We start from the raw sequence: 16,941 nt of genomic DNA, 5'->3' as shown, positions 1-16,941 counted from the left end.
GAACAAAAAAAACAGCTGTTTTGTTTTATATTCTCAGCTCTGATGGGTCAGTATGGTAGATGAGAATCATCAGAACACAGGGATTTGCCTCACACGCACTTTGGGGTTTTTTTACCGGGTGTGCTTCCCTGCCAGCTGTGCTGGGTGACAATGGTTCCTGTTCTTATCAGTCATGTTGCAGGTAATCCCCCACCCAGAAGCAGTTTCTCTTTGGCAGACTGTAAGAATTTTAGCAGGACTTTTTGCTGAGACACCACAAAGACTTAATCTTAGCACACAGAAGAATATGGATGTATGCCTTTGCTTTTGTTTTCTGCTGCTTTTGAGTTTCTTTTGAGACTCTAGGTGTTAAACAGTAGGGCCAATAGTTCCTTTCTTCTATTTTACCTTGATATAATCTTGAATACGGAAATTATGTACCAGCAAGCAGATGTGACACTGGAAACTTATATACAAAAAGCAGTATTGCTGTTTAAGCAAACATATATTGTTAAAATTTTTCTGTCCAAGGTGAAGTAACATCATTCTTTGTTTTCACACGATGTCATACAAATTTAAAAGTTGATTTGCTGTAGTTTAGTTATTTGGCATGTTTCTGATTATTGATATTCAGTATGTTTCTGTCCCACAATAAGAAAAAGTTTCACAGACAGAAATACCACTCTTGTCTACGAGTAGGACTGATGTCTAATGCAAACTGAAAGCAGTAAGACATGCAATCAGCAACCTGAGCTGTTTGGCCCCACCGTGAAGCATTGAGGGTGGGAGAAATGAATTGCTCCTAAACGTGGAGTTTTTTTGCAGGGCTAGAGCCCCAGTCACCTCCAAAAGCACCAGTGGGGAAGACATCAACAAGACCAGCTCCGCTGAGCTCCCGCACCCGGACAAGAGGGAATGAAGATGAACTTGATCCAACCTGTGCAGCTGCCACACTGAAACTTATTAGAGACAAACTACCAAAGTTACCACCTCCACGTGCCAGGTTATCTTTGCTTTAATTCTTGTAGAAACCTCTTGCTCTTGTATTTATTAGTCATGAAAGCACACAGAAAAGTGCTTATGAACTAGGCAAACTGTTAAGTCTGTCTTGGTTTCGTTTTGAAGTTACAATTCTTTTACTGAGATGTACGTTCACTGCTTAATATATGGGATTTTGTCAGTGATTGCACCAGGATCTTAAGGAACCTTTTACTACTCACTTGGTTTAGGTTTTATTTGGTGTAAATGGATTCTCTTAAAATACGAAGTGTTCCCTTCCCTCCTAACAAAAAAACCCATTGCTATCTATTGGGGTAATTTTTTGTTTGCAACTAAACAGAATGTATCCTAATACTAAATTAGACAGTAGTTTCAACCATCTCTTGGTTCCTAGTGACTTATGCTGTCAGTGCTGCCTGGAGGTGTGTTTTACTGATTCCGAAGATCTATTTGTTGTCAATTCTATTCAAAGCTTGGTGAAACTCCAGCCTCATCTAGCATTTATCTGAGACTTGGGGATAAGACAGGAGTAATCTGCTTAGTGGCATGTTCTTGAAAGGACAATTCTGCATTGGCCAGGAAAGTCCCCAAAACCTAGCAGACTGGAACATAATGTCAGAAATAGAAATGGGTTTGCTTCATTAGAACCCTGGAGTTTAGAGTATTCAATTGTACATTTTTATTTTTAATCTTTAAAAAGTTAATGTTTCAGCTCTATCGATGAATACCCAAGGTCTCCACAGTAATACTGTGGTTTTTGAGGACTAATGAGTTCTGTAGTGGTGTTACATATGGAGTACAATAAGTCTGCAATATGGGATCTTGTTAGCAACAGCAAAGACTTTACAATCTGTGTGACTGCCATGCAAACATGGGCATGAGTTTACACAAACAAGATCTTTCTAAAAATGGTTTGCTTCAGTAGCTCATGTTACAGTACAGCATGTATGATTCACTGCTGCCTCCATTAGATCTCTAGGCTTCTACACCTACGGTATAATACATTTTACCTGGCTTTAGCTGAATGTGCAGTGTGCTGTACTTAGTGTGTGATGTTATGGTCTGTGTATCCTTTTTTTAAAAAAAAAAAAGGACAATCCTGTAAAGGTAGCTGTAGTCCTAGATCAAAGATAATATTAGCATTGGTGTGAAAATCTAATGAAAAAAGAGAAAAAGTTGTGATCATTGCAGTTCTGTATTGACTTTTCATCAAATTTCTCTAGTGACTCTGCAACTAGTGAGCCAGCAGCCTTGGAAGAGCCTGACAGTAAGAGAAAAAAACTAGAAGAAAGAGCTAAAGCTCCCTTCATGCCTTTTGGATTAGATCTTCACTACTGGGGACAGGATCAGCCAAATGCTGGGAAGATTCTCAAGTAATGCTTTCTTTCTTTTAAGAGAAAATAAACAAATATATAGATTTACTTGTACTCAGAGGTCATGCGGTGAGGTGACTGCTATTTCTTTTGATAATTACTTTTCTCCTTTCCCTTGTGCTCTAGGACCCATGAACAAAGTCAGAAATTCTACCTTAAAATGTTATTTGTTTTAAGATGTGATACTAATTAAATATCCTTTGATGCTTCAGAGCACTTTTTTCCTGCTCTTTCATGTTTGTATATTATTTGCAGCATGGCATCACTTACTCCAATTTAAATTGGTACCTCATTATGCAAAGTGCTATGCAAGTGCATGATAGACAGGCCCTCTGCTGGGGACTTTACAGTCTAAATAAATAGCAGACAAGGTAGGAGAAAGACTGGGGAGGTGTCAGGGATATTTTTACTGACTTCACAGAGTGATAACTGAGGAAATTGATATGCTTGTTCAGTCACTCAAGAAATAGGTGGAAGTTACAGGATTTGAATTTAGATCTCTCACTTTCCATTCTTTCTTGGGAAGGTTTTGTGTTTCTTTCAGTGTGGATGTGAAGCATTGATGACTTAGGGAAAGCTTTAGCAATGCTGGAGAGAAGAGATGGTAGGTATACATCAGAACTTGTTTCTAGCAGTCATTTTTAAAAAACTTTATAGAACTAGCATTTTTATATGAAAGTTAGGATGCAAAGTCCTCCTTCTATGTATAAATTTAATTAACATCCACCAGAACATTAGTATTAGTGTGTACCATACCTGGCTTGGAAAAGGCAAAAACCATTGACTGGCTGGATTGTAAATTAATCTCATATATTCTCAGCAGTATTACTTTAACTTAGTTTGTTTTCTTATCAAAATAAACAACCCATGATTGCAGTGAGAGGTCAGTGTTTGCTGAAAGAAACAAGAAGAAAGTGTTACCCTTGTACCTGATTGCATAAAATGCTGAATATTTTTTAAATTATTGAAAACCAGTGAAATTTGATACGTAATAGTGCTTTAACACAGTCCAAGCTTTGGATTCTGTCTGATATGGTGTAAGCTCTTCAAAGCCTATAAAATGGTTAAGATTTTCAGCAGGGCTTTAAGAAGCATTTGTCTGTGATAATGCCAAAAAGGTAGTAAGACTTTATTTTACATTGCAAATGAGTTATTCAAGTCATAAGTGAAATCAGAAGCATATTTCACTGCCTGTCTGCCTTGTGCTGTACTGTTTTATTTTTATGCTTTCCAATAAAACAGAGGGCACACTTCTGAACCTTATAGTCTATAACTACAGATATGCCAATCTAACTAAAGATAATTTAAGTAACTCTGCACACACAATACCATTGACCCCTGGGTATAAATTATATTTATTGAGAAATTAAGATAGTCATTGGCCAACTCCTTTTAACTTTTCTATATGCACACATAGTGGCTCTGTAAGATGCCTAGGAAAAAAAAAGCAAACCCAACAAAGATGATATGAAAGGTGTATGGAATTTGAATCTTTAAAATCTGAAGTGGAAAGGTCTTTTTCCCTTCACGTATTTAACACTACACTTACTTAATTACAACATTTACAATAAGATTTTGATTGTGAGAATGTAGCTACCAGGAAGATGATTTTCCAAAGAAGTTTTGTATAGCTGACAAATGGTGAACTGTCACCTTTTCTAGAAGGTAACAGTAACTGTGAGCTTTACAAAAAGCTTTCGCCGAACCATTTTCCCTACTTCTGCTTTCGCTCACACAACTCATTAAACTAGTTTAAGAACTCTCAAACAAAGTTTATAAAGCTGTAGAAGTACTTTTTTTTGGAAATGGTGGTACACTGCCCAGTGTTGTTGTGTGTGGAGACTGCTATGCCAACATAACCAACTACTTTGGATAGCATGGGCCTTCTAAAACTCATCTACCCTCCTCCTTGAATTAAATTATCTTACTCTTGGGATCAGAGTAAATTAGCTGGTGCAGCACTTTTTATGACTATGTCTAGGATATTTGAATTAGCTCATTCAGCACTTGCTCTAGGATCTCTCTATGTATTATATGGGCTTAGAATTTATATTTATTCAAGCTTTTGATAAGCTTCCCATCATCATTGTAATGCAGTTGATATAAATTTGTTAAGAGTGCAACATCTCTCTGGGAGCTGGAGTTTTAGAGTTCAATTAACCATTGCTTGTCTTTTATTCCTCCTAATGTGTAGCTATGTAATTTCCATTAAAGCTTGTTTTTTGTCTAGATCAGTAACATTATTTCTATGAGTCTGAGTGGGATGTTGATCTAGTTGATTATCTGTTCCCCGTCTGATCCCTCTTACAAAAAGGTTTTACTTGCCACATAAATAACTTTTTCTGCCTCTTTAAAATGTTGCTTACATTACAAGAGCAGGAAATGAGAAAACTTTGGGCATTAGCACTGCTTTGTTCAGAAAATAAGTTATGTGCTTGTAGTAAACAACAATATTTATGAATATCTGTGTAGGAATCAGGCTATTTTAAGTCCAGTTCCCAAATACTGATCAATGATATATGGAGTAAAACATAATTTTAATTTCCTTGAGATTTGTTGGATGCAGATGTGGGAGGGGGGTGAAAGGCGTGGAAAAAATATTAAATAGAACTTTTTCCTAATTGGAAAGGTTGTCATGCACAACTCTTAAATGCTTCTTCATTCTCATGTAACCTTAATTTGATCATGTAGAGGGGGAGGGGAGTTCAGACCACCAAAGGACACTAGAATTTTGCTAAGAGATTCTGTAAGGTTACCTTGCACATAGGAATCCTGTATGGGGTCACTTCGGGAATGCTTTCCCCTTCTTGTATCTGTAAGGTTAGTAACACAGAGTTAGCAGTCAGTTTTCAGGATTGTATTAAAACTAAGCAAATAAGAATTTATTTCATTCTTTTATTTACTGTCTGTTGTGCAATCTTGCCACATAATTTCTGAAGCTAAAATACTGCACCATTCAGATGTTTGACTAAAGTCATATTGGTATATTATAAAGATTTTTAGATCTTTTTTTGTTTAGGATATAGTTTGCAGAATTGTGTGATTGAAAATAATTTTTTTTAATCAAAAAATTGCAGAAACATATTACTGTGTTTAATGTTAAACTATCCTCCACTACAACTCTTTTGCCTTTATCCCGTAATTTACCAGAAGAAAGTTACTTTTACTTTATGGCAGGTTAGAATTTTTCTGGCACTAGTGAGGTACATTTGATGAAGAAATTATTGGATAGCATGAATCTCTTTAGAAGGATTTTACTTGTTGAACATTTTTCTGCTGATTTGGAAAATCATAGAATGGCTTCGAAATTGCTTAATCCCTTTTTTAACCTAGTTCTAATAACTTTACATAGTTTTAAATGGTCGACTGTTGCAGTAAAACCAGCAGCTATATATGTTAGGCTGCTAAGGTCAGATAATTTTCTTCCACTTTTCTTTTTTTTCCCTTGTCATCTGCTGAAAACTTGCTTAGATAAAATTCATCAAAACTCTTTGGGCCCACTAAAGTAATTCTTTAAGTATTGGCTTATGTGCTTTGCTGAATTGTGTTCACTGTGATTAGTGAAGCCAGTGTTCATGTATATGTGGCTCTGCAGTCTGCAGAAGGCAAAGCCTCAGAAGTAGGAATGACACACAAAGATATTAATGAGTGAGAGGAATTGGATATGGATAGAGAAAATCCTCTCAAATAAGTCTGGGACTGATTGGGTGGAAGAGCTATGTGGAAGAAAGAGATTGTAAAGTGTCCTTTATGAATTTTAAGTCCTTATCAAGACATCTGTCATCTAGATATCTCCATTTTGCTTGTAATAAGGAGGAGACATGCAGGCTGGATTTTTTTTTTTTTTGCTTATTTTAGCTGTATTTTTTCTCTTTTTAGCTCAGCTGTATTTTTTGTCTTCATATTTCCTTAGATTTGGGATGGGATCGTTGTTGTTTAACTTCAGATATCTTAAAGTTAGATATCTAAGTTTAAGATGGTCACCCTAATTTCTTTTCATCATTAAAAGAAAGAAACATTTACCATCAGAGGGACAGTCATTGCATCCTAAGATTAGCATTTAAAATGAGTCAGGTAATTATTCTCTGGGGTTCCCTGTTTCTTATAGACTTTTGTCAGCCTAGAGTAGCTAAAATGAAATTATATAAATACTGTTGAGAAAATTTGAAAATATTGTATCACTCCAGGGTCCTTGCCCCACTTCTCTCCCATTCCCCACATCCACTGACATGGTACTAATCTTCTTTGTATATTTGCCTATATGTGTCTGTAAATATAGGTAAAATCTCAGATTTTAAAACAGTTTTTCAATGGATTATCTTAATTTCATAGAGAATCAACCCATAAATTTCTCACGCTTACGGACACTGTATAGGAGAACCTGGAAGAAAGAATCTCTGTAAGGCACAGCTGATTGCTCTTTTCTTTGCTCTCAGTATATTGCAACATACTCTGATTTAAAGCTCCTGCTTCTCTGCTGCTACAGGAGTACAGCTACCAGGAATAAGATTAGGCAAGATTAAACTGTTTCCTCCCTGATCTATCTTCTGTGTTTAATCATAGAAGTATTTTGTTATGAAGAATGTTAACTACAGAATTACAAAGTTATTCACTGAAACTGGATATCGGATAACTGCCTCTGAATGTCAGATCATGAACTAGAGCTAAGACTTGTAATAGGTTAGCAGGTTAAACAAGAAATCAATACTAGACAGGCTTTGGTGATATTTTAAAAACATCCTCATAATAGAGGAGTCCTAACGAAGAACGGTAGATTCCCAGGTTTTTCTAATTCACTAGTAAAGCATCCCTTCTTTTACCACAGGATGATACTGGCATCTTTGCATGCTTTCTTACAACTTTGTGAATAATTTTCATTCATTGTTTTCCCAGATTTGCTTCTGAGCATCGGTTTTGGGCCCCAAGTGAAGTAGAGGAAGAAGTAGAAAATAAAGAAATAAATGAAATGTTAAAAACTAGATATATAACCTTTGCTGGCAAGTTTGAACCAGTCAAACATAAATGTCGAGCACCAATGCCCAATGGAAGTCTGTGTGAAAGACAAGATCGGATTAAGGTGGGCACCAAGTTCCATAACTTCTCCATATAGCACATATCCTAGAAGATCTAATTAAAACATGTCCATAAAAGTTTATTTCACATTGTAAATATAGCTCAAGAAAATTGTGTCTGGAGAAGTTTGCTGTTAATATGCTTCATATGGGAAGCATACTTTTGGTAAGGAAGCTGTAAACATTTAAGGAATGCTCAAATATTTTTGGCATTCATCATAGGTATTTATATTTTATTTTATTGCTGTGATATGAGTACCTGGCAGTAAAGCAAAGATGGTTGGTTGCCAAAAAGCTTTCCTCATTTAGAGACATATTTGATATTAACTGTTTTTCAGAAACTTGGGTGTTTGAGGGCCAAGGAGATTTTATTTACAAATTGGGTTTTATGAAAGCTAAATCCTATACAGCCTCAAATTATGAATCCTACTGAGCAGAAATACTCTGCTTCAACACTTTGTTCTAATATACCTGTTCTTCCTGTACTGTCTGAGATTGAAGGATCCAAATGCACTAGTGTACTTTAAATGGGATCGTTAAAAGATAGGGATACAGCATAACCAGCAATACATGATGCAGTATTTGGTACCCTTGTTCCAAACCTGACAGGATGTGCTACCTGGCCACCTGAAATTGGATATTCATATCACAAAGAGTATATTTCTTTGAGATTCTGAATATATTAAACACAAGATGTTTATGGGATCCTGATGCTTTCTAAGGGGCACAGGGAATCAAGCATAGAGAGTTTTGTTGCTTGATTCCAGTGTCTGACTTGCTATGTTGAGTAACATGTAAACATTTTCTTTTCATCCAGAAATTTTTAGATTCTTTTTTTTCTTTCCCTTTTCATTCTGAAGTGCCCTTTCCATGGAAAGATAATTCCTCGGGATGAATCAGGGATTCCCATTAATGCAGAGGACAGAGCCAGAGAGGAAAAGATACGTCTTGAGAAGCAAGCAGCTCAGCCAGGTTTGTGTCTGCATAGCATCTTTAAAAAAAAAAAAAAAGGCAAAAAAAAAAAAGCTTTAAATGTAATATCTTTATTTAATGTTTGTATACATATGGTATATAATATTTACAATATCTGAAGTATATTTACAATCTATAAAATAACTGTGTACATAGTACCTACATTGTATCTATATATTTCATATATTGCATTTACAATATCTTGTGTTTACATTGTATCTATATATTGTATCCCTATAGATACAAGTAGGACAGCAGTCCTGTATATGTAGATACAAGTCTCACAGCAATCTCAGTATACAGTTGGACAGCTAACGTGACAGGCTATATGGAGGAAGAGAGCTGATGCTTCTGTTGGTAAAGGCACAGTTTGTGGTCCATAGAACTGGATCATATTTCTGTTTTGCTCCTAGCCACATTGTTTCATTTAAATTCCTGTTGATTTTAATTTGCAGATTGTTTGCAGTGATTCTTGCTTATGTGGTAAATATGGATGCATGCGTACGCAGAATACGATTAACATTGCATTTGTTCTTTATTTCCAACAGTTATCATAATGTTCCTAATACTTCTCAGGCAGACAAATTATGGCCTTTATCTTAAGGAACATGTTTATTAAGGACAATTAAACCTATTTCCAGGGAGATGTTCAACAGTAACTGTTCCCATGCTTCTGAAAAGAAGACATCTAATCATGTTAGTCCTTAACGGTTGTGATTTATGTAATATAATGATAATATTATTAGGATCACTGTGTTACCACAAATATAGTCAGAATGGGCTTTTTTGTCACAATGTGGGAACTTGTTTTTCCTATATCTATTCATATCTACCATGTTCTATATTTCCCATATCTACTCACTTACTACTTGGGTTTTAGGAGAATTCTTAGCCCTGTTATGCTGTGTGCTTGTGCAGCATCATTAGAAAATACTCTGACCTAGGGAAGCCCTTGCCTTGGGTTTACTTTATGGGCATTATAACTAGTCTGGGTGTTCTAATAGGCATGATCTTTGCGATGAGCTTGAGGAGGGGAGCAAGCAGACCTGTGCTGCTTATTTGTTTCCATGTTACTGTGCAATACTCTCGATTTTGTTTTTAAACAATGGGGACAGGCAACAAAACTAATGGCCTTCTTACATCCTGGCTGCTACCTTCAGGTGTAAAGAGAAGGCTCAGCCTTCCCCGAGATTTTTTGGGCATTTTTAGCCAGGATAAAGCTCCGGACTGCTAGGTGAGGGATGCAGGCAAAGAGAAAGACAGCAAGCAGTGAGTACACAGGCAGGAAGACTTCCAAGGGGAATAAGACTTTTTTGCAATAGGAGAACTAAACCTCATTAGTGATGGACAGAAGGTAGATTTTTCATATAGCACCAGGGGGGTTGCAACCAGGAAGCTACTGGAATTTGATGAACTGCAAAGGAAGATGGGAGAGAGGGATCTATCCAGCAAAGACAGTGTATAACTCGAGGGGACAGATTTGTTTCCAAAGATTTTATTTAATCTGCCTTCTTCCTGCAAGTCTTAGTTTTCTGTTTTAAGCTATATATTCGAGGTGAATATTCTGCATTAGAATTAAACCTACCCATAGGCATTATAATTTTGATATCTTGTCATATACTCACATTAAGGAGTTAGTTCTCTCTTAAACTTTGACTCAATATTTCACCAGTTTCAGGTATATGTATAATTAATGAGGCTACTGAACTTCCCATAAAACCTCTTCAGATCATAATAAGCAGTTGTTGATCTGTTACCCAAGAAGGTCTGTATCAAATTAATGTTCATTTAAACAAGCAACTGACCCACCCACTTTCCTCTAATACCCATTTGACCATTTTTGAGTGTGCTTGGTGATTACCAGCACCACACAAACGCAGCATTTATTGAACACCTTCTGGTGTTTGCATATGTCGAAGTGCTGTGTTTGCAGGCAGTTTCCATCCTTGTGTGAGTGAAGTGCTCTAAACTGGCATCCACCCAACAGTGGGTATCACAGCGAAACCAGGGCAGGGGTGTGGGTGGTGTCCTAAAAAGGGAAGTTCCCATCTTAGTTATGGCAGACTAAAACTAGCAACTTAAACAAGTAGGTGTTCTTGAGGGACTAGTTTCAAACTAGAAACTAAAACTCTGATATAAAAATCACTTGCACTGAAAAATATTGATTTTTTTTTTTTTCCTGTGAAATTGCCATTGCTTGAGGCTAGACATAATATTTATTTTTATTACAGTGTCAGGTTGGTGTTGTTAGAGGCTTCTCACCTCTGGCCCACAAGGATGTGTATGTTAGTCCCAAACCAGTGTTGACATTGCTGTGTTGCATTATTGAGTGTCGTTGTTAACCTGAGATGTCATACAAAGGTCCATCCCGTCTGTCTGGGGAGGTACTGAACAAGCTATGGCACTTAATTTATTGGACAAAACCTTACAGGTTTCTAAAGCCATATGTATATCAAATGTCACTAAATACTTTTATCCACTGCTTTTTGTTATTTGCTTTTTTTCTGTGCCTCACTATTTTTATATTTGTTTTATAATATTTTCATTAACATTTTAAAATGGTCTCTTGTTTGTTTTGGGCTTGTGGTTTCGAGAAGGGTTTGGTTTGCATTGAGGTTTGGGGTTTTTTACTTACAAAGGACTTGAAGAAAGTCTTGAGCAGTGCTGCTGTAGAAAATATACAAGTGAGAACCCACTCTGCACAGTAAGTGCTTTAGTCTTATGATTGACCACATCATTTACTAATAATGACAGTTTGAAAAATTTTGAAAAAAAACAGTAAAATTTGTGGATCAGTTGCATGGTTAAATTGCACCAAAATTCTTCCTACATCTTTTTCCTATTGAATGGTAGGTTTATTTTCATCCTTACCTGATTGAAGGGGAGAACAATTATGTAAAAGTAATACAGTTCGTGTGATAATGATTATGTTTTGACAACACCGTCATTGTTACTATAGAGCATTTTTTAACTTACTATAACATTTTAAACTCTAGCTAATGTCCACAAAATGGTGCTTTGGGCTCTTCGGTCCTGAAACAATGAATCAGGTGGGATTACACTGACCTGCTAATCTGCAGTGTTCATCCTTTTCCAATAGTTCTCACACAGGAGCAAATTAAGTGCCTATTTTTTGTGTCAACCCTGAAGAGTATCTGGTTTTTCAGCCCTTAGTGACTTGTTAACAAACAGGTATCAGGACAGGCTGGTGAAGGCAGGCCGCTGGCCAGTCAGATGTGAAATAGCATCTCTTTACTAACTACAGTATTGATTCCCGCCTACCCTTGCAAACTGTGTAATTTTCTTTTCCCTGCTGCTAAACTCAGTAACAATGTATGAAGAGCTTTAGGGGCCCATCAATGCTCAAAAAGGCTGCTCTTCCCTGGCATTCTATTGATTTTTCTCAAAGGCTTTTAAATTGCTCCTTCATTTTACTCAAATGCTCATTTCATCTCTACTGGATGCCAGCATTTTTTCGTTGTGTTTAAACAATTGCTCCATTCACTGGGTTCCTAAACTGTGACGCCTTCTTATTACTGGGAGATAAACTGTTTAGACAGTTTTCCTTAATCTTGGATTAATCGTTCCTGTATCTGAATTGTGTTGTTCTGTATTCCTTCACTTCAAAAAAAAAAATAAAAAAATCTGTGAGGTCTTACGATCTATCAAGTATATGTGTTGTATTTTCTCCCTCTATACTTCGTCTCAGTTCTTGCACAGCTTCATTTTCCCCATGCTTTTTGGTGTGCTGGATTTTAATCAGTCCTTGCTTTCACGTATCATACCTAGGTTAGATCTAACCTTTCCCTGGAAAATTGCGCTGATATTCCTAAACACCATGTTCTTAAGTGAGGACATTGCTTCTGACCTTCCTGAAATGTTGTTATCAGTATTTGTCACACTCAGTGACTCTCTTGGTGTATAAGTGGAATTGTGTAGACATTTAGGACTGTTTATTTTTCTATATCTACTTAAGTGAGAGTAGTAGACATTCGGTGTTACAATTTCTGCAGATGAAAAAGGGTGACTGACGTACAGGAAACTATATGACAAATGACTGGCAATTACTGGTTGTTGAATACAGAATTCTGACATTTATGCTGAATTTGGATGATGTTTCTCTTTGAAGTGGTACTTGCTACATTTTTTCCCAACCCGTATGCTCAAAGTCTATATAATGCAATACCATTTTTCTAAATTTCCCCTTGAAGATACCCATCCTCTAGCCACATTTTAACTTCCTACTTTTTACCTTGTTCTGACATGCAAGTCTACACTAAAGGTGAAAGACCACAGCTTTCTCAGAGTTTACAGCCAAATTGTTCATGCTTTTTCCTGTGGTGGTATCTGTGATCAGAATCCTTTTACAGTGTATGGTTGGATTCAGAAGTGTGGAGGTTTTGATAAAACTGTAAAACAAGTCTTTGATGAGATAAATTAACTGTTGTACTATTGTCGAGAGAATAAACTTGATTTAGATAATTAAACTGAGGAAATGTGGGATACTTAAAAAGTATTATCTTTTTCAGGTGCAAAATTAGGCTGATGGCAACAGGGTCATGTTGTCTTATTCAAGAATGCTATTTAGGTGTCAGATACCAGTTCATGTTTTGAAGCAAATGTGATTCTTCAATGCAGAAAAGTTACAGTGTTGTCACCCCTACTCTGCTCAAAAGTTGACATATTCCATCTTGTTTAGGTTTATTTTTAAGCTTATTCAGAATTTATTTCTGGAGATAAGTTCCTCAGCTACATTGTTGGCATTTTGTTCAATTTCTAAATAATAATCACTACAGTTTTATGTCACCTCTCCCACATGGAATAGTTTGCTTGGGCTTTTGCTACTGTGCTACTGCAAAAACTTGACTTAAGTCTCTCTACAAAACAATTTTATCTACAGCAGCTAATAATGGATACTAATCCCAGACTGGCAGGACTTTTTCATCAAGATCTATCATTTTGTCTAACAGCTTTATCCTCCCTTTCCTTTGTGTATGCAACTTACAGCACAGTGACTCTGCCCTCGCGTAGCAGTAACAAGAACCTGTGCCTTAGGAGACTGCAAATTCTACTGGGGTTTGGAGTTTGAGTGCATGCTTTTTCTTTTAACAGATTGGCGAGATGCAGAATTCATGAGAGAGGTTGAAGCAGCTACAGGAGTGGATCTTGGTTCCTCTAAAAATAATGGAAAAGGAGGGAAGAAGAAAGGGAAGAAGAAAAAATATCCAAATCTGACAGACCTGAAGCAGCAGGCTAACACTTCTTATTCCCGGCTTGAGAAGAAAGTCTTCAATAAGTAAGATGCTTATGTTCTCTAAAGCCTGTTAAATTGCTGTTTCCCTTTGTTTCAATGGTACTTTCTGTTTCTCCATTAGCATGCAGTTACTGAACATCCTTTGCTAACTGCAGAGCAGGAATGCCTTCCATATATCTGAAGGGTAAAGAGTAGCAGGTACTGATGACCAAGGTTATTTCTTTGAGAATAATTTTCAGCTAATATACAAAATGTCCCTATGAACGATTTTTTTTTTCATCCTTCTCAATTTTTTTTTTCATCCTTCAATTGCTGTAGTGGCTTCTCTGGGTGATTATTTATTAGTCAGATGGATGTTACTTTATGTGTGCAAATAGTACTGGATCTGGAAGGAAGATGATGTATTCAGAGTGACCCAACTTACAGCATCAGACACACTGCAGTAGTGTAAATGGAGTGAAAATGAAGTCTTTCCCTTTGAAAGCCTAAGACGGGCTGTCCTGAGCAGCACCTCAATTCATAAAAGGATCTGTTGAAAAGCCCCTGGCTTTTGGCGTATTAGCAGTGTCTTGATGGTTGGCCTCAAGCCTCTGGTGTATTCTCAGAGGCCTTCCCAAACTTCTGACTGCTGCCTGGGCTTCCTGTATATTTTCTCTCGCTTTTGGGTATAATAAATTGCTAGCTGGGTCTGATGCAGTGCCTTCCAGGTCAGTACATACACAGAGCAATCCTTTCCTGTGTATTATTCAGTGACACACTGCCATTGCATTTTTCTCCTCCTTTACTGAGAATGCATTCCACTGGTTAAGAAAAATATTTGGATCCCTGTGTTATGGTCCTTGTTCACTTAACCTCTGCTGCTGTGTAAATATCAAGGACTGGAATCTGCTGCGGGTCTGTTTTCAGTGTCAGAGTTTGGAGATGATTATTCCCTGTGGCAGAGACATGCGGACACAGTATTCTTCCCGCAGTGGTGCTGTTTCTGTATGTCTGCCTTTCCTCCCAGCACATGTGCAAACCGTAGCTCTTGGCCTACATTTGGCTCAAAGAAACTGTTCAGGTGGCACTGTCATTTAGACCTTGTTAAACAAAGGTGCGTCCATGACTTATGGAGGCATATGTGAGTTAAAGCATGGCACACTAGCTCAGAGGGAGGTGGCAGCCTACCAACCCCTGGTACTGCCATGGTTGTGCCATTTCTGATACCTAGCCTTGGTTAGATGTAGCTGCAACATATTTAAATGAGTTTCACGTGTCAAAAATGAAGTAGTCAAAGGAAAGTGAAAAGTGTAAAGTTGTCAAAACAAAACAGCAAAATAATTATTATAAAATCATTAATGGTGGGCTATTACCCAAACATACTGGATGAGTTGAACAGCATCCAAGGAACGATATTTATTTAAACTCTATTTTCCCTTTTCTGATGTAATGGTTATAATAACAAAGCCAAATCCACATTGCTTTTAGTTACAGAAATAGCACATTTTCTGTGAAAGTCTCATGTCACCTGATCTTAGTTAGAAGTCAGACACGTACAATTCTAATGATCAGAATTTCATATCAGCTTTAAAAAAAATAAATTTTAAAAGCTGGTTTTGGTTTACTGTGGTTTGTGCTAATGATTTTGAGTGTGTGTTAGTGCCAGGCATAGGGAATCAAACCTGTCATGTTTTAATAGGTTTCATGCTTTGCAGCACTAAACAAGATGATAACCTTGGCTCCTTATAACAACCCCAAATTACTTGAAATGTATAGGTGATAAACCCAGGCTCTAGTCTGCCAATAAAGTTAAGTGAAATTGCACACAGATCATCAAAGTGGGATCTCATTTCATTTACAGTATCGCACAATCCAGTGGTGCTAATGTAAAACCTACATGACATGAAAGTGTCAAGGCCACTCTGCACTGCTAAAGGCTCACTTTTCTCCTACCAATTAGACAATATTTGAAGTGCAAAACCATGACCACATTTTCCTTACTCTGGTAACTTTATTGGCAGAATTTTCTTAAAAGTATACCTCTTCCAAGGTAGTTTTTCAGAATGTTGGTTTTCATTAGAGTTGCTGCTGAGAAAATCTTTAATCCCACCATTTAGAAGCATTATTAAGAAGTATCCTCTGTTTTCAGATGTTTAAAAATGGCTTTTGAGATGAAGCCATTGCAGAGAGCAGTTAGCTAAAACAAAAGTCAGCTTGCCTCAGACATAACCACAGGAGCAGAACTGGAATAGTGTGCAGGGCCTGATCCTGAAAAAGGCTGGTGCACACTACCAGGTGGATGCCTTGTCTTCATTTTACTTCACGAGCCTGCAGCATCCTCAGAAGTGATAAGGGCAGACTGTGACAACGTAGAGTCTAAGAGCACTAGGTTGAAACCATCCACTTTGTGTGATAGAACTTGCCAACTGCGATTCTGATGTAGAAATCAAAGGAGACGTCAGTCAGTGCCATCTTCTTAAATGGGATGTAGTCCCTCATACCAAGCCCTTAGCTGGTATCCCTCCCACGTTGGCAAAGCGTCCAGGTCTTTACAGAGATGTGTTAAAAGATAACTTCCTTCTTTGTAAATAGAGGCAGGGTGACTTCTGAGCATACCTGCAAATATCAGCCTCAGATTTCTGAGCTTTTGTGCTAGAGGCTCTTAAAGTAACCGATAAAAAGGGGAACTCTAGAATCCAGTGAAGAACAAAATTCTCTCGGCAAGATACACTCAGCTGTGAGTAACTGCTGCAACTGGAAGTTTCTGTGAGGGCAGATGTACGCAACAGAACCTTCTCTTGCCTTCTGCTACTTGCTTTTCTTCTGCTTTCTTACCCCTCTGGAATCGCGAACCCATTTTCCTGCATTGCCAGTTAAAGGACTTGTAGGCCTGCTCTCTCTATGCCTTTTATGAGAATCTCCTCTCCTATTCATGCTGTCTAAGCATCATTTTCCTCACCCTGAAAATGTCAGCTGCATGATCTTCACTCAGAAGTTTGTGGAAGGAAAAAAATGCAGATGTCTTCACTCACTGAATTCAAAAGCACAGCAGTTGCTCCCAAAAGAAAAATCTCTGGGCACCATCTTTACTGGGAGTAAACAATGGCAGCAGATAAAGAGCAGCAACATGGAGGCAAAGCCTTACCAGATTTAGGAGCACCAGAAAGCTTAAGAGCTCCAAAGTTAATTTCTTTGTTTCCTTTTTGAATCTGTAGAACACTCCAGAGCCTTCTTCGAGCACAGCAGGCACTGCAGAGTGCTCTAATGCTTGCCCATCATGAGGTAGCAGAGATCCCATTCCACTTTATGTAAG

At 37.4% G+C, this 16,941-nt stretch overlaps 1 protein-coding gene across 1 annotated transcript in view; it reads left to right on the top strand.

Moving 5' to 3' along the window:
- The window catches only part of UVSSA (UV stimulated scaffold protein A), a 58,592-nt gene that overhangs the window by 37,899 nt on the left and 3,752 nt on the right, over window positions 1–16,941 (top strand). Inside the window, exons 8-12 of the mRNA XM_032987365.2 lie at window positions 805–982; window positions 2,202–2,351; window positions 7,245–7,428; window positions 8,284–8,395; window positions 13,508–13,691. Coding sequence (XP_032843256.2) covers window positions 805–982; window positions 2,202–2,351; window positions 7,245–7,428; window positions 8,284–8,395; window positions 13,508–13,691 — 808 coding nt within the window. The remainder of the gene's footprint in view (window positions 1–804; window positions 983–2,201; window positions 2,352–7,244; window positions 7,429–8,283; window positions 8,396–13,507; window positions 13,692–16,941) is intronic.

The sequence above is a fragment of the Tyto alba genome, unplaced genomic scaffold (assembly GCF_018691265.1).
Source record: "Tyto alba isolate M040663 unplaced genomic scaffold, T.alba_DEE_v4.0 Super-Scaffold_6, whole genome shotgun sequence".
Taxonomy (NCBI): domain Eukaryota; kingdom Metazoa; phylum Chordata; class Aves; order Strigiformes; family Tytonidae; genus Tyto; species Tyto alba.
The sequence above is the reverse complement of the archived record's forward strand: the minus strand, read 5'-3'. Positions and strand labels throughout refer to the sequence as shown.